This window comes from Carcharhinus amblyrhynchos, chromosome 3 (genome assembly GCF_965287045.1).
Source record: "Carcharhinus amblyrhynchos chromosome 3, sCarAmb.v2.hapA, whole genome shotgun sequence".
Lineage (NCBI taxonomy): Eukaryota > Metazoa > Chordata > Chondrichthyes > Carcharhiniformes > Carcharhinidae > Carcharhinus > Carcharhinus amblyrhynchos.
The window spans coordinates 55,087,133-55,111,822 of NC_137326.1; the positions used below are offsets into that span (position 1 = coordinate 55,087,133).

General features: G+C 40.3%; 1 protein-coding gene across 2 annotated transcripts in view; it reads left to right on the forward strand.

The window, feature by feature from the left end:
• The window catches only part of rad18 (RAD18 E3 ubiquitin protein ligase), a 288,130-nt gene that overhangs the window by 145,211 nt on the left and 118,229 nt on the right, over positions 1-24,690 (forward strand). For both annotated transcript variants that reach the window (XM_080184080.1, XM_080184087.1), the window contains exons 8-10: positions 6,279-6,352; positions 6,438-6,498; positions 17,722-17,841. In XM_080184080.1, the coding sequence (XP_080040206.1) occupies positions 6,279-6,352; positions 6,438-6,498; positions 17,722-17,841 (255 nt within the window). The remainder of the gene's footprint in view (positions 1-6,278; positions 6,353-6,437; positions 6,499-17,721; positions 17,842-24,690) is intronic.

Sequence of the window (24,690 nt, forward strand, 5' to 3'; positions counted from 1 at the left end):
TTTGCCATGTTTGGACTAAGGCTGTAATGAGATCTGGAGCTGCGAGATCATAACAGAGCCATAAATGAGCATTGGAGAGCAGATTATTGGAGTAAAGTACTTCCATTACTTCAGTAATTAAGAGTAAGCTGATGGACAGTAATTAGCCAGAGTGGATTTGTCCTTATCTTTATCTGAATCACTCTGGATAGAACTAAATGAGGTAAAGAAAGGGAAATGATGGATGGGAATTTTACTATTTAGCACTGAACCCTAATCAGCTATTTCACAGAGAAAAAAAGAAGCATTCAAGAGGGATAAAAATATAAGATGTGGGATTTAAAGCAGAATATTGAATGACTTTTGGGCAAAGATATGACCAAAATCAGTTAAAAGACCAAGAGAGGAGACAAGATATGTTTACGCAACAGTTTATAATGATCCAGAATTAATTTCCTAACAGAATGGTAGAAACAGATGAAGTATTATTTTTCAGTAGAGAATGAGACATACACTTGAAAAGGGAAGATTTGCAGGGCTATGCAGAATGAGTGGAGTAGTGAGTTTAATTGAAGGGCCGGCACAAGCACAGTGATGTATATAACATCCGTTTCTGTTACATTCTCTGTATTTCTGAGATGTGATAAAGAACGGCCAAGTGGAACAGCATATTCTTGAATTCACTAGAAATGGGATTGTGTACATTGTGCATGATTAATACTCATCAATAAAGTGTCTCTTGTGCCATAAGTGGAAGGGGATCAGGTCAATAGATCCAAGGTAATGAAAGGAGTAATGACAACTTCAGACAAATGCACTTTTGGAAAGACAAATATTAGGAGGTTGTGGGTGTAGTTAAGAGCAGTGACCTGGGTAACATTAGGCAGAGTGATGACTGAATGAAATAGTGAAAGATAATTGATAGGGCAGTGATGCTTTATGTAAGTTGTAGACATTGAAGTGTGTGCAAAATGTACTTTGTGTGGGGGATTTAAATGTCCACTTGCAAGAGTGGTTTGGTAGCACCACTATTGACTGAGCTGGCTGAGTGCTGAAAGATGCAGCTGTGAGGCTGGATCTGCAGCACATGGTGAAGAACAAACAGGATGGAATATCCTACTTTACTTCCATCTCACTGGCCTAGTTGTATCTGTCAGACAGATGTATCTGTCTGTGACAATATTGGTAGAAGTGGCCACTGCACCTTCCTGTGGAAGTAAAATCCTGTCTTTGCACATTTTGCCACGTAGCTAAACCACCATGCTAAATAGTAGATTCAGAAGAGCTTTACCAACTCAAATCTTGACATCAATGAAGTTCTGTGAGCCATCAGTAGCAGCAGAACTTTAGTCCTCACCTATTAATAACTAATGTTTCCCTTCCTTCTACCATTGCAAACAAGCCAGGTCTTCACCTGTGGTTCAATGAGGAGTGAAGGAAAGCATGCCAGGAGCGACATGAGGCACATCGAAAATGAGATACTCAACTGGTGAAGCTACAACACAGGGTTTTTATGTACATTAAACCGCTGAATCAGCATGTTATAGACAGAGTAAATCCATCCCACAGCTGCAACCCTGGCACCTCCTGCCAAAGTGAAGAAAGGCCCAGTTATGTCTTGTCCATAAAAAGCAAGACAAATTCAATCCAACCAATTATCACTACTGAGTTTTTCCAGTATCCTCTGTTCTTGTTTGGGAACCTGATATGTTTCCTGATTGTGTCGCTGAGGGTGAACATGTAGACACCTCAACTAAATATAAACCAGAGACAAAAGGCTACATTCTCATATGTGCATGATTTGGACTTTGGAGAAGCTGATTGACACTGAAGGAATAGTTTGTTTTTATGCAATCTCATTTCAAATGAATTCAATTTTTTGGGACTAAATTCCCACTTTGTTGTATTGTTTGCTTAATTCAAGTTATTGGATAATTCAGTTCTTTTCAAAGCCTATGCATTATTGCTTTTTTTTTCATTGATTATCTACTTGGAACGTGAATTTTAAGATTGACTAATGATTGTAGCCAGGGTCTTGTTGCTGGCCATTTGTGAATGGCAGCTGGTCTTTACATTGCTTTAAAGTTTCAACCAAATTGTCACTGACATGAGTCGCCACTATTCTTAAAATGCCTTTATATTGCGTTGCATGTCAAGCTAATGCTGCTGGTGCCTGCTGCACAAGTGCTGTCCAGCCAGAAGCAAACCAAAGGAAAACTTTCCTTTATTAGACCGAGGATTGGGTCTTTCTGATTGACAGAAAAAACACCTATGGTTTGGAAATTAGATGCTCCATCAATGGTATCGCGCAATACAGGATCAGCAATTGTATCTACTCTGTGCTGCCCCTGTGCATCACCAATCACCAAAATCTGTTTCAGATGACAAACTCCTCCTGAATTTCTTTCATACTGAATCGTTGGCACGCAGTCTTCTGAATCTTTTGATTTCCCTATTTAAAAATGGACAGAATTCATAGCGAGCTCGGTGTTCATCCAGTAACAATGTGTGTAAGTGACATGTTAGTCAATGATGTAATTAGTGTCGCGGCATCCTGTTCTATGCTTCTTCCTTTCAGCAAATTAATCTGAATGTTTCCCCCATTGTAACAATGATTGGGCATTGGTTACTTTGGTAGCTTTGTTAGAACTTTTCTAGTGAGAAGCCATGTTCCTTTTAATATCAGTTTATTGTCTGTGGTTGCCTTGATGCACTGCACAGTCCTTTTAAGATTGACTTGCAACCATGGCTGTGCATCTTGAAGTGAGCAATTTCTTGTGCATAGCCTGATTGCTGTGAGTGTTCAACATCGTTAAGCAGCTGAGTTCCAATCAAAGCTTATCTGTTTTGTTCTGCTTTAACTTTATGTGCAAGGCAGGGAATTCAAAACACCTCAAAAATATTAGATGAGTTTTAATCCTCTGTAGCTTACAAAATTGGTCACATTTGGAATATTGAAGGCAGTTTTCCCAACAGAGTGGGAGAAAGGATGTTATGGAGGGATTTGGGTGGGGAAAAGTATAAGTCTTTACATGAGGTGTAGTAGCACAAGGGTGCCAGTATATTGTTTCAGATAAACATGTGTTTGGGTCTGATCAAAAGGTCTGCACCTGGACTAATTTCATAGTGTTTTTTCATTTTTTGGCTCTCCCTGGACCTTTTCTCCTTTTATTCTGAACTGACAATGCTGGTGTTAGCGCGAGTGGGTGAAATGACCACTATGGACTCAGGGTGAAGTTCAATAACGGCACAGCTTTATTTTCCTTTACGTCGACGGAGAAGCACAGTCAGGACATACAGTCGGACTGTCCCAAAAGCGCTGTGCCCATCCCTCGCAGCAGGCTATAGTTATACCTGAACTCTGGTACAGTATGCGATTCAAATGCTAATACTTTGTTTACAGTATTCGACCTTAGCCATCCTGTCTCGAAGTTTCCAAGTGTTGAGGAAATTGTTTTAAGTGTGTGTTAATTGTTTCGTCTGATTGGTTATTTAATAGTCTAGAATCTCCAGCGTTTGAACCATAGGCGTGTCATTGATCTCAAAAGAGGTTTTGAGGGGCCAGGAATGTTTCCTTAACTGTGCTAATTTTAGGTGTCTCCATGGGTTGTTTGACTGTTTTAAGGGTGCTGATTTTGATGGGGTGGAGACTTAGTTGCTGTAGGTGCCATCCTGTCCAGCTTCCCTTATGTGCTAGCCTTCATTTGCATTCTAAAAGCATGCTCTTGCCTGCTGATCGGTGTACGTTTGTGATTCTTAGTGGAGGGGCTCTGAGGGTAGCTTTAGTTTGCTTCCATTTTGTGTGCCCAATTTCATAAAATTTGTTGTCCGATAACGCTGGTCTGTGCTTTATTTGATTTTGTTGCTTCATTCTCAGTTTTTTAACTGTTTTCATTGACGTAAGAAATGGAAACTGAGTCAGGTTGGGAGCTGAACGTATTATTGGCTTTCCCTCTCCTCTCACATTTCTTTCAGATCTCCTTTGTGAGTAATTGCCTTTCAAGTTGCATTATGCCTTAGGAACGTTGCAAACAGGTGGGATGTTAGCAATAACTCACATTCTGTATTTGTTTAAATTAAATGACATTTTGTCATTTTGGTCCCTACATTAGTCTTGAAAAATAAAATTTAATTTTCTCTGGCAGTCAATCATCTTCATCTATTCTAATAAATCTCTGTCCAACAAAGCATTTTTCAACAATGTTTTTATTAATCATAAAATATAAGTTAATTTGTTCCTCCACCATCGAACCTGGACAGTAGTTAGTTCATCTCAGCTATGGCAGTGACAATAAAATTGGCCCAAACTAGCCTAAGTTCAAGGTGGGGGGCAATTGTTCACGTTTCCATCTGATGGTTATCCAGAAAGCAAAGCTGGAAAATGCACGTGCATGGACTTCATCTATTAGCATGACAATTATTACTCGTAGAGCACAGTGGAAAGGCAAGAAAATGTAGTACACCACATCTGACATGTTGTCCATGGCATTGTGACTGTAACATTTCTGGGAAATGAGCATTTGCCCAGTCAGGCTGTATGCAGAATCAAAAAAGCAAGAGTTCGTGTCCGGGGAGAATGTGGCTTTAGTTTTCAAAAGCTGTATGGGCAATTTCTAATTTCTTCAATCCACCGCCTCCTTTTGGCTGACCACCCCATCCTGAATTGCTCTGTGAGAACGTTGTCCTCTTGGGTGACTGCTGGTGCCATTCTGTAGCTGCCCACCAGAAGGACCCCAAGAATTGCTTCTTCCTTCCTACCTTCAGTGACCAGGCTGGAGTTGGATATTCTTGATGAGGGGATTGTGACCAAGAACATAATGAGATTGTATGCCTTCACTGCTCTCCCATCAAGGAGAAGCACTCTGTCACTTTAGTTTCTATTCACAGTAACATTGGGTGTGAATTTGACTCTGCACCTTCCTGAACTATGAAAAACTATAAGTCGACACAGTGGTCAGAACTGCTGCCTCCAGGGACCTGGGTTCGATTCCCGGCTTGGGTCACTATATGGAGTTTGCACATTCTCCCCTTGTCTACGTGGATTTCCTGTGGATGCTCCGGTTTCCTCCCAAAGATGTGCAGGTTAGCTTGATTGGCCATGTCAAATTACCCCTTAGCACATTAGTAAATTGCTCACAGTGTGAAAGATGTGCTGGTTAGGTGCTTTGACCCAAACAGGGGCCAGAGTGTGGTGACTAGGGGAATTTCACAGTAACTTCATTGCAGTGTTAATGTAAGCCTTACTTGTGACTAATAAATAGAACTTTTAACTTTAGTGTCCCTGGATGTGTAGATTAGAGGGATTAAATATTTGGGGTTATGAGGATGGGACCTCGTTGGGATTGTTGTTAGTGCAGACTTGATGGGACGAATGGCCTTCTGCACTGTAGGGATTCTATTTCTATGAAGCACTCAGCAACACAATTACAGATGCAGTAGATGCTGTGCAGAGAGCATTTCAAGCTGCCTAACACCACATAATGTGTTGATTGTAATGGGAGCAATTCCAAGTGATGACAATGAATCAGACAGCAAAAAGCATATTACAGAAACATGAAAGCATTGCATAAGTGTGACTTTTTTCTTTTAGTGAACTAATTCCAGCATGCTGATGACCACACTGACCACACATCTTTCAAAACTCTGGCTCCTCAAAACAATATTCAAATCGTTTGATTGAGGTGCCTTTGGTTACTTCTGCCATCTGAGGCATTAATATTGTGCCTCTTGCCTTCTCAAACAAGTCTTTTCCACCTACTGCCCTTTTAAAATTTTATATCTATTTGTCCCAGAGTTCTGTCCAGCTGTCTTAATCGTGTGTTGTAAGTAGACAGGAAAGGGGGTGGCATAGCAATATTGTCACTGGATTAGTAATCCAGACACTCAATGTTGTGGGGTTCCAGGTTCAAATCACACCATAGTGAAATTAAAATCAATCGAAATCTGGATTTAAAAGTTTCTAATGAAGCCATTGTCGATTGTCATAAAAAGCCATTGGTTCACTAATGTCCTTTATACAAGGAAATCTGCCATCCTTACCTCAGGTTGACTCCAATACCCTGTGAAATGGCCGAGAAGTCACTCAGTTGGGGTAATTAGCTAGCAATACCAACATTCCAACGAATAAAAAAAAGCATGAACCATTTGTACTCCATCCTAAAGTTATGTTGTTTGATATTTCCATCTTTGACCAAAAGGCACCTTCTGGGCGGATGTATGTGCAATAATTTCATTGCCTCACCTGCATAATTTCTGGTTAGTTCATGCCTAAGATAATGTCAGCTGTGTTGTTCAAACAGCCTTGGAGATCGCCCGGGAAATTGAAAAGAATGAGAAGACCCAAGCTCAGCTTGAAAGCAAAGCAAGTGAAAATGTGAGTCTCATATGATGCTTTTTATGTCATTTATTTTAATCTTCCCGAAGAAGTCAAAAGAAATGAATTCAATTGTTTTAATTAGGCGATGAAATTCACAAAGGACCTGTCAGAGGAAGAAATCGATGAAGTCCACAAGGAATATCGTGAGTACATGATTGTTTTATTCACTGTTTAAAGGTTTGGAGACTCGTAAATCATGAGTGTTGCATTGGTTGAGCGGTGACCAAGCTCCCACTCCCCGCTGTGACCAGCTCTAATGTCAGTTTTAAAAGATGTGACAATGCTGAGACCTTGAAGAGAGTACAAAGGATGTTTACTTGAATATTAGCAGGGAGGGACTTCGTTTATGAGGAGAGATGCAAATAACTTGAATTGTTCTCCTTTGAGTAGAGGAAGTTACGGGCAGTTTTAAGAGGAACATTCAAAATTATGAAAGGTGTTCATAAAGTCGATAAGGTGATGGTTTTCACTGATAGTTGAGCCAGTGACACGTGGACATAAATTTAAGGTAATTGACAAAAGAATCAGGGAGTTTTTTTTAATACTGCAAGTTGTTATGACCTGAAAAACTACCTGAAAGGTCGTCCAAAGCAGACTCAGTAATTATTCTCTGAAAAGAATTGAATATATATGTGCAAAGGAGACAATTGTAGGCCTACAGAGAAAGAGCATGGCAATGGGATAAATCGGGTAGTTCAAAGAGCTGACACCAGCCCAATGGTTCAAATAGCCTCTCTTCTGTGCTGTGAGTTACAGATTGAGAACAATAACAGAAACATGGATGGGTGAGTGTTTAAAAGCTCAGATGCTCTCTTCACGGTATAGTTGGTGCTAGTGCTATAGAGCTAATAAGTAGCAATGATGGAGCAACTCTGATTCTCACCATTAATTGGAGGTGGATTTTACTAGAACAACTTGAGGCAGATATAAACAAGAATAATGAAGGTTTGCATTTAAATAATACCTTTCACAATCTTGGGCTGTGCCTCATGTGTTATCATTTTGTGATTTTAGAAACATGACAGCTGATTTGTGCACAGCAAGCTCCCACAAACAGCAACAAAATTAATAATATTCAGTTCTCCCCAACATTATGGGGTGGTGATGACCTAGTGATATTATCACTAGACTGTTAATCCAGAAACTCAGCTAATGTTCTGGGGATTTGGGTTCAAATCGCGCCTCAGCAGATGGTGGAATTTGAATTCAATAGAAAATATCTGGAATTAAGAATCTACTGATGACCACGAAACTATTGTTGATTGTCATAGAAACCCATCTAGTTCACTAATGTCCTTTAGGGAAGGAAATCTGCTGCCCTCACCTAGTCTGGCCTACATGTGACTCCAGAGCCACAGCAATGTGGTTGACTGTCAACTCAAGGGCAACTAAGGATGGGCAATAAATGCTGACCGGCCAGTCCCATGAACAAATAAAAAAAACTCCTAATCAATGATTGCCAACAGCTAAATCCAGATTATCAAGTCATATGTCTAATTGCTGTTAGTCTGACATTGTTGTACATGAATTGGTTTTTGCATTTCTTATACAGCAGTGATTGAGCCTCAATGTGTCTCACTACCTGTAATGCGCTTTGAGATATCCTGAGGTCTTGAATGGTGCAGCTAATGTCCAAGTTTTCTCTCCTTTTGACTGCTGGAAACATGAGATATTCAACCTGCTGAAGGTAAAAACTGATTCCACTGAATTCTGGATGGTAACTTGAAGACCCAAATTAATTAGCACCTGTCATCACCTGTTGAAAAATAGAAATAAAAGATTTTCATTTACCTATTGCTTTCCAGTTCCTCAGAACATTCCAGAATGCTTTACAACATTTCGAAACATAGTCACTGTTGTATTGTCTGTTGTATAGTATTATCCTTGATCAACCACCCCACCGCCCCCATTTATGAGGTAAATTTGAACCAACAGGCAAACTATAGTCAAACACATCACACTGCATGACAATTTTGACCAGGACAGAGTTCATGGATTTCTGAATGATCCACAAAGACATTAGTAATACTGTGAGTCAGCCAATGAAACTTTGGCTTTCACCTTCAATCATCTCACCTAGGAATTCTCTCCAAAAGTCTGTCGAACTCAGACAGCGTCAGTGACAGCCCACCTTGCAGGGTTTCAGTCTTGTCTTCCAAAACTTTGTTCCTCTGGATTCCCAGATATACGTTCAAGCAATAACTTGCAAGCACATTTTCAGCTCTTCAGCTATGCTAAGCAGAAGGCTACTGCTCCGAAGAGGTACTTTCAATCCAGTGGTCTTCAGCAGAGAGTCACCAACCTTCTGCTGCTTCCTTGGATCTTTGGGCTTCTTCCAAGCCCACTTTGATCCCCAGCGCTTCTCCTGCACTCTCTTCATCTAACATCTGCTAACCACAACCCTTTATCTACATAGAGCCTCTTTCTCTCCTCACTTTCTAACCAAACTGAGATCTCTTTCGATCCCGGGCCCCTGTCTGGGACTCTAGTCTTCAATGATGTTTTGCTGCTTGTCACCTGACCCAGGATGTCAAACTATTTCCATGCGCTGGGCCCATTGTTGGCCTAAAGAACTTACACTGATGAATTGCGCATGTGCAGCCCACTCCTGTACTGCACGTGCACAGAAATTCCAGAATCTGTTGGGATTTGGGATTCCTGACCTCTCTCCCTAGCAATAGGCATAGCTTTTGTAATAAATGCAGTGGCCATTTTGTACAAAGCAGGATCCCATAAATACCATTGTGATAATGGTCAGATTTTTGGTGATGTTGATCAGTGGTTTAATATTGGCCAGGGCACTGGGAGAAGCAGCCCTGTTTTTCAGAATAGTGCCTTCAGATGTTTTATGTCCACCTGTAAAGACAAGCAAATCCTCATTTAACATCTCATCTGAAAGTTGACAGATGACACTGACTGCCTCAGTGCATTTCAGTGTGGTTGTATGAAACAGAGCAAATTTACAGAACCACATTAAAGAATTACCTCCAACACTTGAGGTGGATGGAAGTAATGTTTATACCCCTGTTTGTCGATAAACAATATATCTCAAAACTAATGGAGGATTTCTGAAGAACTAGGTACATAGATAATTATGACCCAAGGAAGAACTGATTAGCTTTTGAAAAAGATCCACATCCTGGAATTCTTTGAAGGACCTAGTAACATTGGGAGGTAGGGCAAATTGACTTATATAGAATATTGTTGTTTGTTTTCGAATGTTATGGATTATCTCAGTTGCTGTGGTGGAATTTGTCACAGCTGTCAAAATGTGAACCGAGTTTTCAGAGCAGGTTGTTGGATGTGGTTTCACCTTGAAACCTCCTTGGTGAGTTGGAAACTCATAATAAAAAGAGGCAGTTCTTCAGCTTTGTAGTTGCAGAACATCAACCCATGCATGGAAAAGCCTCAAGAAAGAGCTGTGTAATTGCAATAATGTAGAGTTAACACAGTGTGGCTGAGTTATGCACTCTACTCAGTGCCCTCCCCCACTTTTTAAAGTTGCATTTCGCTACTTTCAACAAGCAGTGGTCTGCCATCTCTGAGATCTGAGCTCAAATACAACCCAGACTAAGGCAATGAAAGAATCTTCTTTCTACCTTTCTGTTGAAAGGATACCTCTTTGGAGAAGGCAGTTACTTCTAGCCATGTGGGCAGGCCTGTATTATAAACCTGACTGTTATAGCCTGAGCACTGAACGTTGACATACTATTTGAGCGTACCATTCAATGTCCAGGGCATTGACTTTCAAGGAGAAGTGTCTGGATAGTGATCATGTTTGGAACTTCCGTCTAATTCCCCACCTTCTCCAGCCCTGAGGCTAAGGCTCTTTGTAGCACCTAAAAGCTGAGGTTAGCTTACTTAGCAATGTCAGGGAGCCAAACTCAGAAATTCTTGTCTGTACTACACCACCCAGTGAATTTAAGTCATGAAGTACTTTGCTGCTTTGAAGAAGAGCTGGGGGAAAATGCTACTTTTCACTTCAGTTCAACTCTGTACGGACAGCTGAAAGAAACATAAAGTCTAAGTCATAGATTCCAGAGAACAGGTTGAAACTCCACCAACACTTGGGAGGAAATGGGTGATTTTAAAATGCAGGAACGTAGTTGTGAAACTCAAGGGAAAATCACCCTTTACCTTTCCTGAAGGAGGTGACTCCTGCTTAAGCTGCCAACATGAAATGAGGTTTGAGTTAGCTGGATCTTTTCTGCTCATTTCTGAGGCCACTCCATTCAAAGCGGGATGTGTGATAACCCTGAGAGGAATCAGCAAATACAGTGGGTTACCTCAGATCTGGTGACGCCAACATCATAATGGGTGACAAAACTATCCAGAGGGCATTCACTCAGTTGATCAGGTAAGCTGTTCACTCTGATGAAGTGTTCAAACATCAAAGGGCACAAGTTCAGAAATCAGATGTTCGTAAGAACCAAAATTAAATGGATTTTATCATGGGACAGATATTGAAGCAGATAGTTTGTATGGATACATTGGGTAGGTTTTTATTTTAGAGAACAAATTTACTCATCCAGTGAAAAGGCAGCTGAGTGAGGTGGACCAAAACTTTCCTTCCAAGGAAATGGTGCCCCTTTTAAAGAGTGATGTAGGTTTTGTTTGTTTTTCTACATGTCGTACTTGAGTCAAATTGGAAATGGGCACGGCAGCAATTCTGTACAGATCAGTACATTAATGAGTGACAGCTTATGACTTCCATTAGCACTTCCAGTTTGCCTGTTTATATTCATCACTGAGGCATCAGGCTTTGCTGAATGAAAGTAATTGCAGCTCCAGGCTCATCTTGTTAGGCACAGCTTAAAATTAATTTATTTTTCTGGGTGTATGCTGCAGTAATGGGTTTCCTTTTGAACATCGAGGTTCACTGTGCTGAAGCTTGTGCCTCATTTGTCACCAATTATCAAAATTTCCTGAGGGAAGCTCGGAATAGCTGTCCTGAAGAGTGTTGGTTTTGCATGTTGACAACTGTGGATGCAGTGCTCACCTAAGGGAGCGCTTGGTATAATGTGGTAGATTTTCCAAAATCAATCACATGTTGTGCAGAATTTCCATGGGCATTCTTCAGGATATTGGCATCACCGTATAGCTGGCATTACTGTCCATCCATATTTGCCTTTGGGAAGGTGGTGGTGAGGTATTTTCTAAGCCACTGTAATGCATGTAGTGTAGTTTTAGGAAGCCAATCATTTCAGTTATAGGTCATTGCCATGGAGTTCCTCAGAGCAGTGTCCAAGTCTGGACAGTTTCAGCTGCTTCATCACTGACATCCCTCCATCATAAATTCAGTAATGGGAATTTTTCTGATGTTCGCGTAATGTTCAACACAATTTGCAACTCCTCAGAGACTGATGCAGCCTGTGCCAATGTGTAACAGACAGTATTCAAACTTGTGCTGGTAAATGACAAGTAACATTTGAGCCACACAAGTGCCAGATAATGCCCATATCTAACAAGAGGGAATCTAACCATTTCCTCTTAACATTCAGTGGTATTAGAATTGCCGAATCCCCACAATTAACATCCTGGGGGTTACTATTGACCAGACCCTGCACTGGAGCACCCATATAAATATTGTCGTTACAAGAGCAGGTCGGAAGCTGGGAATTGTCAACTCACCTGCAGAGTCTGTCCATGGTCTTTAAAATACAACTCAGGAGTGTGAAGGAATTCAGCTCACTTGCCTGGATGAGTGTGGCTCCAATTAGTGAAGAAGAATGATAGCATCAGGACAAAGTAGCCTGTTTGATTGGTACCCTGGCCACTATCTTAAACATTCATTCCCTTCACCTTCAATGCACAGTGGCAGCAATGTGTTTTGTAAATGAGGTCCAGTGCAGCCACTCACTAAGGCTCCTTTGACAGCATCTTCCATACCCTCAATCAGAAGGATCAAAGCAGCAGATACATGGGAGCATCATCACTTGTAAGTTCACCTTCCTGACTTGGAACTATATTGCCATTCCTTCACTGTTGCAGGGTTAGAATCTTGGATCTTCCCTCCTAACAGCATTGTGGGTATACCTGAATTAAATGTATTGCAGCAGATGAAGAATGTGGTTCATCACCACCTTCTCAAGGTAGTTAGGAATGGAGAACAAATGCTGGCCTACCAGTATACCTCACATGCCATGAAAGAATAATAAGTAGTTACTTCTGCAGCTGCAGTGCTGCAAAGTAGGAATTTCCAGGATTATTACCTAATGATATCTTCTGTGTGAAGACATTAAATTGGGGAGATCAAGCGCAGATTGGATGACCACTTTGTTCAGTCTCTGTGATATAAATGCAGTGATGCAACTCCCTAGGAAAATCTGGAACTTGTCATTCTTTGGGTTTGCTTCTGAATAAAGGTTCTGATTGAAATATGTGTACTTTGTGAAACCTTTCGGAAACACAAAGTGTTGTAAACGCTGAAGAAAGAAGCAGAGCTGCAGTCAGTTGATGTCAAAATATAAGGACAAACATACTAGTTTCCAAAAAAACCCCAAACTATTCAGGAGAAAAAAGTTTGATCCCATCAACTTTGGTCAATTCTTTGATCAGCTCGTGCTTCTGGGTCAGAAAGTCGGATCCGATTTCAGGAAGGCATTTAGGGTAATACTTCAGTCCAGCACCCTGATGGTAGTGCTACACTGTAAGTGATGCATCTTTCAGATGGTATGCTAAACCAAATTTCAATCTGCCCTCTCAGCTGGAAATAACAGAACCTATTATACTATATGAAGAAGAACAGGAGATAGACATACGTATGAGCTAAAAGCAGGTGGCGGTCCCATGAACTTGGGCGACATTTATCCTGCAAACCAACTCCACTTCTAGAGTACTTTCATTGGTTATGAAGAGCTTCAGGATTTTGTAAATTCATTTTCTAAACTCATCTTAATACTGGCAGTGGTTCCATGTAACCCTTTCTCAGGGATTAGTCGACATGTCGTTGGCAAGGCTTGAGTATTTGTAACCATTTTCAACCAGAAGTGCTGAGTAGATGATCCATCTTGGTCTCTGAAGTTACCAGCATCACTGATGCCAGTCTTCATCCAATTTAATGCACAATTCATTTGTTATCATTAAAAGTTACTTACAGGGTTAAGTACTAGTCCTTTCTTTCTACAGTGAGAGTTTATTTAGTAATTAATAGTCAAACACAGCAACTTCTTTACAATGCAGCATCAGAACTTGAATCCTGAACGTGCAGTTTTGTTACTCACATTTCAGTCAAGTATAATTGGTGTGTGAAATTTGCATTAAGCATCCACTTAAATTGTGAGGAACAATTATCAATTCTTTGCAGATTCAATTTGTTATGATAGATGGATGCAGTTGACAGAAATGAATTAAGAGTTTGCCCTGACGGTGCACCAGGATAGAGCAGCCAAAATAGAAACAAATTTTATATGCATGTTGGTATTGTTCTGAAAATGGTCCACCAACTTGTATGAGAAAGTGATGGTCTATGAATTGCTAATTGCTACATTTGCTAGATAATTTATTTTGCTCCACCATTGGCAGCTCCTTCTCAGTCTCCCTTTGAGATTCAAGAAATTGCCACCCTTGTGGATTAATTACAAATTGAACTCACCAGAGAAAGTTAGAGCAAATAATTAACAGTGTAAATGCCCCATTAATGATTTATGTTCTTAGCACTGGCTGAGAAAGGGAACAATGGAAACTGGAATCTCATTCTTGCAGATAGTAGATTGTTGGAGATTTTCAATTTCTTTGAGAATTATTTTATTGCTCTGCCTATTTTTTTCTCTCAATCTGATCATCATTTCTCTTTCTGGGTTTGCTTTGAATCTGAATTACTCCTACTTCACTGTCATTCATCTGCATCTTTTTCAATCCTTAAAATTGATTAATGTTGTAGACTATTGGTGCCACGCTTATCAAGCTGCTAGATGCACATTAGCCTTGAGCCTCCTGTAACCTGCAGAGAAACCCTTCTTGAGTTGAATGGTGAGGAGAGAAAAAAAACCAATGAAGCATGCCACTAAATGCTCTGTTCCAGCAAAATCTGGTTTTCTCCTCTACATTGATGTAAAGAACTTTTTTATGTTATAAAAATGGATAATTAAACTGAGCTTTTGAGCCTTGATTCTTTTGTTCAAAATAAAAAGTACAAAGTAGATCAGCCTATTGATTGGCACAATTAAGATCGACCAGGAAAATTACAGCATTATAGAGTAATTTTAATGTTTTTTGAAGTGTGGAAAGGAGATAGCTACAGTCTGAAAATCTGAATGAAAGGCTTCCAGGGATTTGGTTTGAACATTACCTTTTTTTCAAAGCTGGTGACTTTTTTGGGGGAAAATAATGGATATTTTTTGTCTATCCTGTTTCCAAATAAGGCATGCAGATATCATTGATAATCTTCTCATCGCAGAAAGCATAATTCTCTGAGTGAAAACTTCTCCAATGTAGGGATTGGGGGAGGAATCTAGAATAACCTCAATGAGTGACGAACAGTTGCAGTCTGACGTGGATGTCCTGCTGCGGCATATTTTTCTTCTAAAACACTGCAGTGGGGATAAATGATCATCAACGCAAAATCTCTGCAACTGTAATTTCTGTACAAAGTATTCTGCATCAACCCTGTGATGGCAGATTGAGCTACCTACACACTCCACTTTAAATAATACTACTTCAATGTAAGAGCATAAAGTAACTAACTGTTCTTGCAAAACATGAAATAGCTTTTGGCTTGTGGCAGTTGACTCTAATATAATAGTCTTGTATTGTGAATAAGTCTTCATAAAAGGAGGAACAACTGTACTGCCTTGAGATTGACTTTCAGACTTCGAAAGCAGATTAAGTGTAACAGCATACCTATGTTGAAATGAAAGATATAAAGCTAACCAATTTGTAATAAACAGTGAACAAGCCTACCTGTTCCCCCACAAAAGATTGATTATGCCAGAATACCTAAGATCTGATGCTTAACATTCTTCTACATAGTAGCTGAATTACTTTGAAACATTGCAATATACAACCAACTTCTGTGAATTCAAAATAGCTTAATTTGATTGACCAGGATAGATAGTTATAATTGAGATGTGGGGCTGATTTAAATTTTTGGGTCTTGTTAAAAATCTGAACCTATATTATTTTGGCCTTACTATTCCTTACATGTGAGTCCCAACCCAAAAACTGGTTGATGATTGAGCATAGGCTGATTGAACAGTAATTGGCTGGATTGGATTTGTTCTGTTTTTCCTACATAATACATACCAATTTTCCACATTCAAAAACAGAAAATGATGTAGGAACTCAGCAGGTCTGATAGCATCTGTGGAAAGAGAATAGAGATTCGGTGACCTTTCGTCAATGCAATTATCTTAACTTTCCACATTGTCGAGTAGAGCCCAGTATTGTAAATGTACTTGAATTGAAGTGCCAAAGGTTTGGTCAGTTCTGGAGCATGAGTCTTCCGCACCACAACCAGGATGCAGAGTCTAAAATCTTTGCTGTATCTAGTGTGCTGAGCCACTTTTAGATATGTAGAATGAATGAAATTGGTTGAAGGCTGTCTTCTGTGATGGCTGGGACCTTAGCAGAAGACTGAGATGGATAATCCACTTGATGCTTCTGGTTGAATAGCAGAAGGCTGAGATTGATAATCCACTTGGCACTTGTTATAAATGTTTCAGCCTTACCTTTTGCAGTCACATGCTGGGCTATGCACCAATTGAGAATGGGGATGTTTATGGGGCTTCCTCTTCCCGTTAGTTGTTGCACAAAATCAATTCTCTGCTTTTCCCCACAGGATTTTTGTCAAATATCATAAATCTGTGTTCTGTGGTTACTGACATTCCCACCAGTGGAAAATTTTTCTCTGAGGATATAGGGCACTTTGAAGAGGATCCTGAGTAGCTGCAAAAACTGTAATTTATTTTTCTTTGACTTGGAAGCTGAGGTTGCTGCGAACAGTGTGCCTTCACTTCGAGGGCATCAGTCGATGTTACTGTTCTGCGGTTAGGGTAATGTTGAAGGAGGCTCAGCCATGTGCTCATTATGCTGTACCTAATTTTTAGTGTATGAATGGAATGGGTGTTGGAGGGAGAAGCTTGAATTCTCCTTATGGTGCAGGAGACAATTGTGCATGGCATCCAGCTCTGTTGTTCGGGATTCTTCATTATGGTGCTCTGCCCCACTCATCTGTTCCTGCTCTTGGAGGGTTCAATGCCATTATCTCTCAATCTAAAGAGGAATTAAGTGAATGTTATTGAATTTAACTTCATAGCAAAAATAGAAAGTATCTTGTCATTCTTATACCCTTATCAATTTCTAGTAATAAATCCCTTTCTGCCATATTTTAGAGGTTGTGATTTGCCCACTTTCAAAGGGCTTTTTCGGTGAATGCTTGAGATACCAGTCCCGAGACAATAAGCAGGGTGGAATGAACAGGCTTTAAGACTGAATCACAAATGTAAATATTTTTAAGGAAAGGATGGTGGGATAATTGGTGGGGCAGATCTGGTGCATTTAAGGTAAGTATTCTGTGTATCCTCTTCTCATGTGTTGGGCAGGTCAGAATTTCCCCTTTAATATTCTCATTCTCATTCTTCATCAGCTTGGGTCACTGTCTGTGTGGAGTTTGCACGTTCGCCTCGTGTTTGTGTGGGTTTCCTCCGGGTGCTCCGGTTTCCTCCCACAGTCTAAAGATGTGCGGGTTAGGTGGATTGGCCATGCTAAAATTGCCCCTTAGTGTCCTAAGATGCTGAGGTTAGAGGGATTAGCAGCTAATAATATGTAGGGATATGAGAGTAGGGCCTGGGTGGGATTGTAGTCGGTGGGCTGAAGGGCCTCTTTCTGCAGTGTAGGGTTCTATGGTTCACTTCCTGTCCGATTGCATGGGTAGGTTTGGACTTTGAGGATGATGCATTTCTTTGGGAGGATGGATTGTGGTTGTAAAGCATTGTTTTCTGGAATTAATTGAAACATTTTTAAGTTTATTTATTAGTGTCACAAGTAGGTTTACATTAACACTGCAGTGAAGTTACTGTGAAAATTCCCTAGTCGCCAAACACTGAGCAAGAATTTATCTCGGTCAGTGCACCTAACCAGCACTTCTTTCAGATTATGGGAGGAAACCAGAGCACCTGGAGAAAACCCTTGCAGAACATACAGGCTCGATACAAACAGTGATCCAAGTTGGGAATCGAACCCAGATCCCTGGTGCTGTGAGGAAGCAATGCTAACCATTGTACCACCGTGCCGTCCTAATTGTGTGGAGAGCTCCTGCCATTCATTGTCTCCTTTCACAGACTCATTGCAACATTCTCAAAATGGGATTATTCCCATAACTACAGTGAAAATATTCAATAAAATCCTTTTGTCATGTTACATTGCAGGTGTAAAACATCAAAAGGAGTTTCAACAGCTGGTGGCTGAGGTGAGAAACAGATGGAAAAAAAAGGGAAAGAACATGAAGAGTGACAAAGATGCTGAAGAACAATGTCTAACTATCACAGGTAACAGGAACCGGGATAATGATTTTCAATCTTGCTTAGCAGAGTTTCATCGAGTCTTCCAAACCTAAATCCAATGTTAGTTGGTCTTTCGCAAAACAATCAAATCAGCACAGTTCCAGACACAAGTACTCTCTAGTTTGCAGTATAGTGACAGTATAATTGGTTTTGTTGTCTTTAAGTTTTGGTCTTCTTTGTTTGCACCAGTTAGTTATTGAAGCTTTAATTTTTGTCAATCAAATTCAAAGCAGTTTGTCATTGACATAATAATGTTGAATTTAATTCACGTGTAAATCTGTATATCCGTGAAAACAATATAGTGGGGTCTTTCTAAAGCTTAAACAAGCTATCCGAATGAAAAACAGCTCCTAAAGAGGGAAAGAAAAAGTCAGCTCAGAAGGATCCATTGACGGATGCAACTGCAAAGCAGACTGTACTCCCAATGACACTACTCTCCCCTTCCAAGCAGGAGTTTGTCTTACCTAAGGTGATTTGGGCTTCTGAAATAAAGAAAGGGGTGTTCAAGAGCCAAGATACTTGACAGCATTGGCTGTTTAATTCTACTTTGTCCTCCGGATTTTCTGGATGTAAATGCTTTTCATAGCCTTTCTCATTAAAGGAGCACATTGTAGTCAGAATTCAATTAATTTCACCTAAAGTCCTTGGAAGAACATGCAACAAGAATTTTTTTTAATAACAGTTGCCTTACACAAGCAAACACCAGGCTAATATTCTGTTTGGGAGTCTTGTGCTGATCCAGACTCTATACAGTGGTAAATGTTGACTACATCTAATTCAGGAATGTAGTATCAAAATACAACCCTAGAGGACTGAATTTAGGGTGAATTTGATGCCTGTTTAATGTGAGAATGAACTGAGTGGGTTACAAGTAATGTTTCCCACTCCAGGAATCATTGTTGGTACTAACATTTTGATAAGGTGTAATGATGGATGTGTGGAATTTTTGCTGAAAGAGAATATCCAAGTAAGCCATGGAAAACACCAGGCTACACAAATATGGAGATTTTTTTCCTTCCAAATTTGTATTGTGTCTGGATAATGTACCTTGAGTTATATAATGGGGAAAGAAGATGGATTGTGCAGACAATTTTAAATCAATCTAGGCTGTCATTATTAACTTATTAGCACAAACATTCACTGGCAAGATAGAAATTCTTACTGATGTATATTTGTGTGTTAATAGTAAGATAGCTCCAAAAAAGTGCAGAGAGTAACATTGTGATACATATATACTGTTCATAGACTTTATGAAACTTTATTCCCAAGCTAGGGTGGATGAACAAGTTTAAAATTCTGCACCTACTGCTTGATGATATGTTTGGATGCATGTGAGTGTAAGATGAAATGTCTGATGCCTTTCTGGTAACCAGCATCATAAAGCAAGGATGCGTTGTGACTCCCCAATTCTTCAATCTCTTCTTTGCTCCAGAATTAAGGAAGCTGCCATAGTCATATCTGTAGTTATTAGTTATGTTTCAGCTAGCAACGGGCATGTGCTACGAAGCAACAGGCGTAACCATTCATGGCATCAGTTTCAACGTTGTGGAAAATTCTCATGCCTTGGTGCTGTTCTCCCTAGGGGTGCCACTATTGATGAAGGTATTCATGCATGTATCCAGAAAACATGTTCTGCCTATGGCTGACTCAGTAATTATGTCTGTAAGCAGCATGACATTAAATTGAAGACTAAAATCAAACTTCAGCTTGCCATTGTCTTTACCACCCTGCCGTATGGTGCAAAATCTGGATAGGTGCCACATCAAATTTCTGGGATACGTTCACTAAAGAAGTCCAAGGCCCATCATAAGTATTCAATGGCAGGAAAAGAATTCACAAACCCTGAGGTCATCCATCTTGATGGGCTCAACAGTATGGAGACCAGCCTCCAGGAAATTAACCTAGGAGGGCAACCATGCCACCCTAAGCAGCTCTTTGGGACCTGTCAAAAAATATCAAGGTGGTCACCATATCCCGTGTGCCCAGAGGAAGATCAGAAATACCACAGCTGCACAAGCTGTCCCTAAATTGACTATGTGAATTGTCAGTTCTGTGGATACCCATGCCAATTCCATATCACTCAGGAGAAATCTCACAGAAGATAATGAAATCATTATAGCATGAATGTACTCAAACAACGAGTAGTCTACCATGATGACTGCTATGCAATAGAACCATGAAGTATGGTAGCTTCATAAAACCCATTATATAAACTCCTTAGCCTAATGGAACCATTGAATGGTAGATTGTGGTCTCTTTGTACATCCAAAGTCTGAAGGCAGTAGTTTCACCTACAGAGAAACATGAGTTAGATTTCAGCCCCCGCTCTTCCTTCTCTACTACACTGCACTGGGTGCCACTCCTTTTGAGGACCTCGATTATGGATGCTTTCTTGGTTTAGAACAGATATAGTCATTATATATCTGACTAGCTACAGCGTGACTGTGTGAGGTGAATTACCAAAGTTTGCACAAGACCAGAGTTAGTAGGATGCACAAAAGTAACAGCCAACTGAGCTCCTGTGGCCTATTTCTACCCTTTAATTGTCTCAGCAGGGATATGCCACCGTTGACTTTGTGGTATTGTAATGACTAGCGCTAGACTTTGAGCTCAGTACTGATGCCAGTGTCAATCACTACCACATCCCAACTGTTCAGCTACTGGAAAGTGATTAATACTGTTTTTAAAAAATGTATATCAAAATGGAAAAGTGTCATTTGTAAAACAGTTGCTCGTACTGATTTGGTCACATTTTTAAAACTCAATCCATTTCCTGTAGGTCACTTGTACATGATTGTCAGGCCTGTCACTCTATCCCCTGCATTATTGAAGATTGGAAAGGTCGCCGACAATTCAAATAAAAGGAAATCTCTCCTGTGTTAAGAGAAATGATTGACTGTCAGCAGGACACTTCACTTCGACAGACAGTTAGACCTTTGCAACACTCTGACTGTCTCCTGGGTGCAGTGTTTCAAAAATAACTTTCCTAACAATACTTTAATGAATCTGAGTGGAGGGGGTGAATGAATTTCATTTTGATACACTGAGTGAGTGTTTGCGGGTCCCCTAGCCGAGATATTTGAATCATCGATAGTCACGGGTGAGGTGCCTGAAGATTGGAGGGTGGCAAATGTTATGCCTTTGTTTAAAAAAGGCTATAGGGAAAAGTGTGGGAACTACAGGCCAGTGAGCCTCACATCTGTGGTGGGTAAATTATTTTGAGAGACAGCATCTACAGGCATTTAGAAATGCAAGGACTGATTAGGGACAATCATCATGGCTTTGTGAGTGGAAAATCATGTCTCACAAATTTGATTGAGTTTGTTTGAAGGAGTAACCAAGAAGGTAGATGAGGGCGCTGCAGCTGATGTTGTCTACATGGATTTTAGCAAGACCTTTGACACGGTACCGCATGGTAGGTTGTTGCATAAAGTTAAATCTCACCGGATCCTGGGTTAGGGATCTAAATGGATACAAAATTGGCTTCTTAACAGAAGCCAGAGGGTGGTTGTAGAGAGTTGTTTTTCAAACTGGAGGCCTGTGCCCAGTGGTGTGCCTCAGGGATCAGTGCTGGGCCCACTGTTATTTGTCATTTATATTAATGATTTGGGTGAGAATATAGGGGGCATGGTTAGTAAGTTTGCAGATGACACCAAGATTGGTGGCATGGCGGACAGTGAGGAAGATGATCTCCAATTGCAGCGGGATCTTGATCAGTTGGGGCAGTGAGCTCATGAATGGCAGATGGAGTTTAATTTTGACAAATGCAAGGTAATGCATTTTGGTAGATTGAACCAGGGCTGGACTTAACTCAGTTAATGGTGAGGAGAGTTACAGAACAAAGGGATCTAGGGGTACATGTTCATAGGTCCTTGAAAGTGGAGTCACAGGTGGACAGAGTGGTGAAGAAGGCATTCAGCATCCTTGGTTTCCTCGGGCAGAACATTGAATACAGGAATTGGGACGTCTTGTTGAAGTTGTACATGACATTGGCCAGGCCACACTTGGAATACTGTGGTCACCCTATTATAAAAAGGATATTATTAAACTCGAAAGAGTGCAGAAAAGGTGTAATAGGATGCTACCGGGACTTGTTGGATTGAGTTAGAAGGAGAGGCTGAATAGGCTGGGACTTTTTTCTCTGGAGCGTAGGAGGCTGAGGGTGACCTCAGGGGCAGAGACAAGGTAGATAGTCAACATCTTTTCTCAAAGATAGGGGAGTCTAAAACTAGAGGGCACATGTTTAAGATGAGAGGGGAGGGATACAAAAGTGTCCAGAGGAGCAATTTTTTCACACAGAGGATGGTTGAGTGTCTGGAACAAGCTGCCAGAGGCAGATACAATTTTATCTTTTAAAAAGCATTTGGATAGTTACATGGGTACGATGGGTATAGAGGGATATGGGCCAAATGCGGGCAATTGGGATTAGCTTAGGGTTTTTTTTAAAAAAACGACAGAATGACAAGTTGGGCCAAAGAGCCTGTTTCCCTGCTGTAAAACCTCTATGAGTGATTATAATGGCAGTGATAAATTGTTTTGGAGAAGTTTGAAAATCCCCTTCAACTTTTGAAAATGTGTGGCTTTCGTTCTTATATCATTTTTCCTGTATTATTTTAATCAGCCATATCATTGCTGATGAGCTTACAGTTGCAATTCATGGGTAGTTCTTTCATGTGAATTACCTTGGTCACCAAAAGGCATAGATGTGTTAACACTTGCCACTGGCACAAACAACTATGGAGCAAAAAAAGGGTGTAAGATGCACGTCAAGAGAATTCTTCAAGGACAAATCAGGCCGAATACAATAAGTTGAGAGGGAAAGTGAAGAGGTAATTAATTCCAGCAAAGAGTAAAATGGCAGCTACATAAAAGGGAACTCAAAAGCTTCTCCCAGCTTGTAAATGGTAAAGAGGTGGAAAGACACAAAGAGAATGATATTTGCTTTGAGGTTCAAGACAAGGCTAGAATACTAAATAAGCACTCAATGCCAGTATTCAATCAGGAAGAGAAAGCTGACAAAATATCTGCAGAAATGGCAATGGTTGAGGAGATCGATGGGGTGAAAATTGGAGCAGATGTACTGGAAGGCTGGCTATGCTCAGAGTTAATAAGTCACCTGGTCGAGGTGGCTCACATTTCTGGTTCCCAAAAGAAGTGAGAGTGGAGATAACGGAAGGGCTTGTCATAATGTTCCAATCTTCTCCAGATACAAATTGAAGGATAGTAAATGTTGGAACCTTCATTTCAGAATGAGTGTAAGGACATTTCTAACAACTACGGGCTGGGTAATATAACATCAGTGGTACATGCATTTTAGAAACAAAAATTAGGGAGAAGGTCAGTAGGCACTTGGAGAAGTTTTAAGTTAATTACAGTGAGCCAACATGGATTTGTAAAAGATAGATTGTGCTTGACTAATCTAATTGAATCTTTTGATGAAATAACAAAAGCAATGCAACGTATGTTGGACATATGGATTTTAAGAAAACCTTTGACGAAGTACCTTATAAAACACTGGTTAGCAAAACTGGGCTCATGGTATCGGAGAGCCAGTGTCAGCTTGAATAATGGCTTAAAGACAGAAAACAGTGAGTTTTGGTAACTGGTAACTTTTCAGTCTAGAGGATGGTAGACAGTTGTGCTCCCCAGTTGTCAGTACTAGGACCAATATTTTTAGCATATATTAAATGTTTTGGATCTTGGAATACAAAGTAAAATTTTAAAGTTTTCCCTTAATTCCAAATGTGGCAGCCAGTATGATACTAATCAACTGTGAGAAGACTTAAGATAGGAATGTGTGGACAATTGTCAGATGGAATTCAATACAAAGAAGTTTAAGGAATTAATTTTAATAGAATGGATAGGGAGACGCAATATAGGCTTAAAGGTACAGTTCAGGATCTGGAGGACCTGGGAGTTGACGTGCATTGATCTTTGAAGGTGTTCAGACCTGATGATCTGCATCATAGGATCTTAAAAGTAGCTGCAAAGCTGGTCAGAGTTCCCTAGGTTTGAGCAAGGTCCCTGATGTTCAGCAAAACATCTTTATAACACCTCTAGTCATTGGAAAAGTGCTAGAATCCATTTTTTTTTTATTCATTCATGAGATATTGGCACCCATTCCTAATTGAACAGAATGGCTTGCTAAGCCATTTAAAAGTTAACCACATTGCTGTGGATCTGGAGTCACATGTGGGCCACACCAGTTAAAGTTGACAGATTTTCTTCCCTAAAGGATATTCGTGAACCAGATGGGTTTTTACAACAATCAACAATCATTAGACTTTCATTCCAGATTTTTATTGAATTCAATTTTCATCATCTGCTGTGGTGGTATTTGAAACTGGGTCTCTGGATTTCTAGTCCAGTGACAGTACCCCTACACCATCACCACCTCCCTTAAGGAGATAGTGGCTGGGCATTTAGAAACTCAATCAGGTAGAATCAACAAGGTTTTGTGAAAGGGAAGCTATGTTTGATAAATCTATTAGAATTCCTTGAAGGTGTGGGGTGGATAAAGAGGAACCCATAAATGTAATGCCGGATTCCCAAAAGGCATTTGATAAGATGCCAAATAAAAAGTTATTGCATGAGAAAAATCTCAAAAATTGTACATCTTTCAAAGCAGAATGCCTTGTCCTGGATAGTATTTCTTATTGTGTTGTTGCAGCTGTACTAATCCAGGTAAATCATGTTCTGTCATTCTTAGGCCTTGCGCCTTGTAGGTGATAGAGATGCCTTGGGATAGAGTGTAGTGGTTGTGGGGAATGAGCTACTTGCCACAGAATATCCAGGCTCTGAACTGTTGCGGACCTTGTGCCACTTATGTGGCTG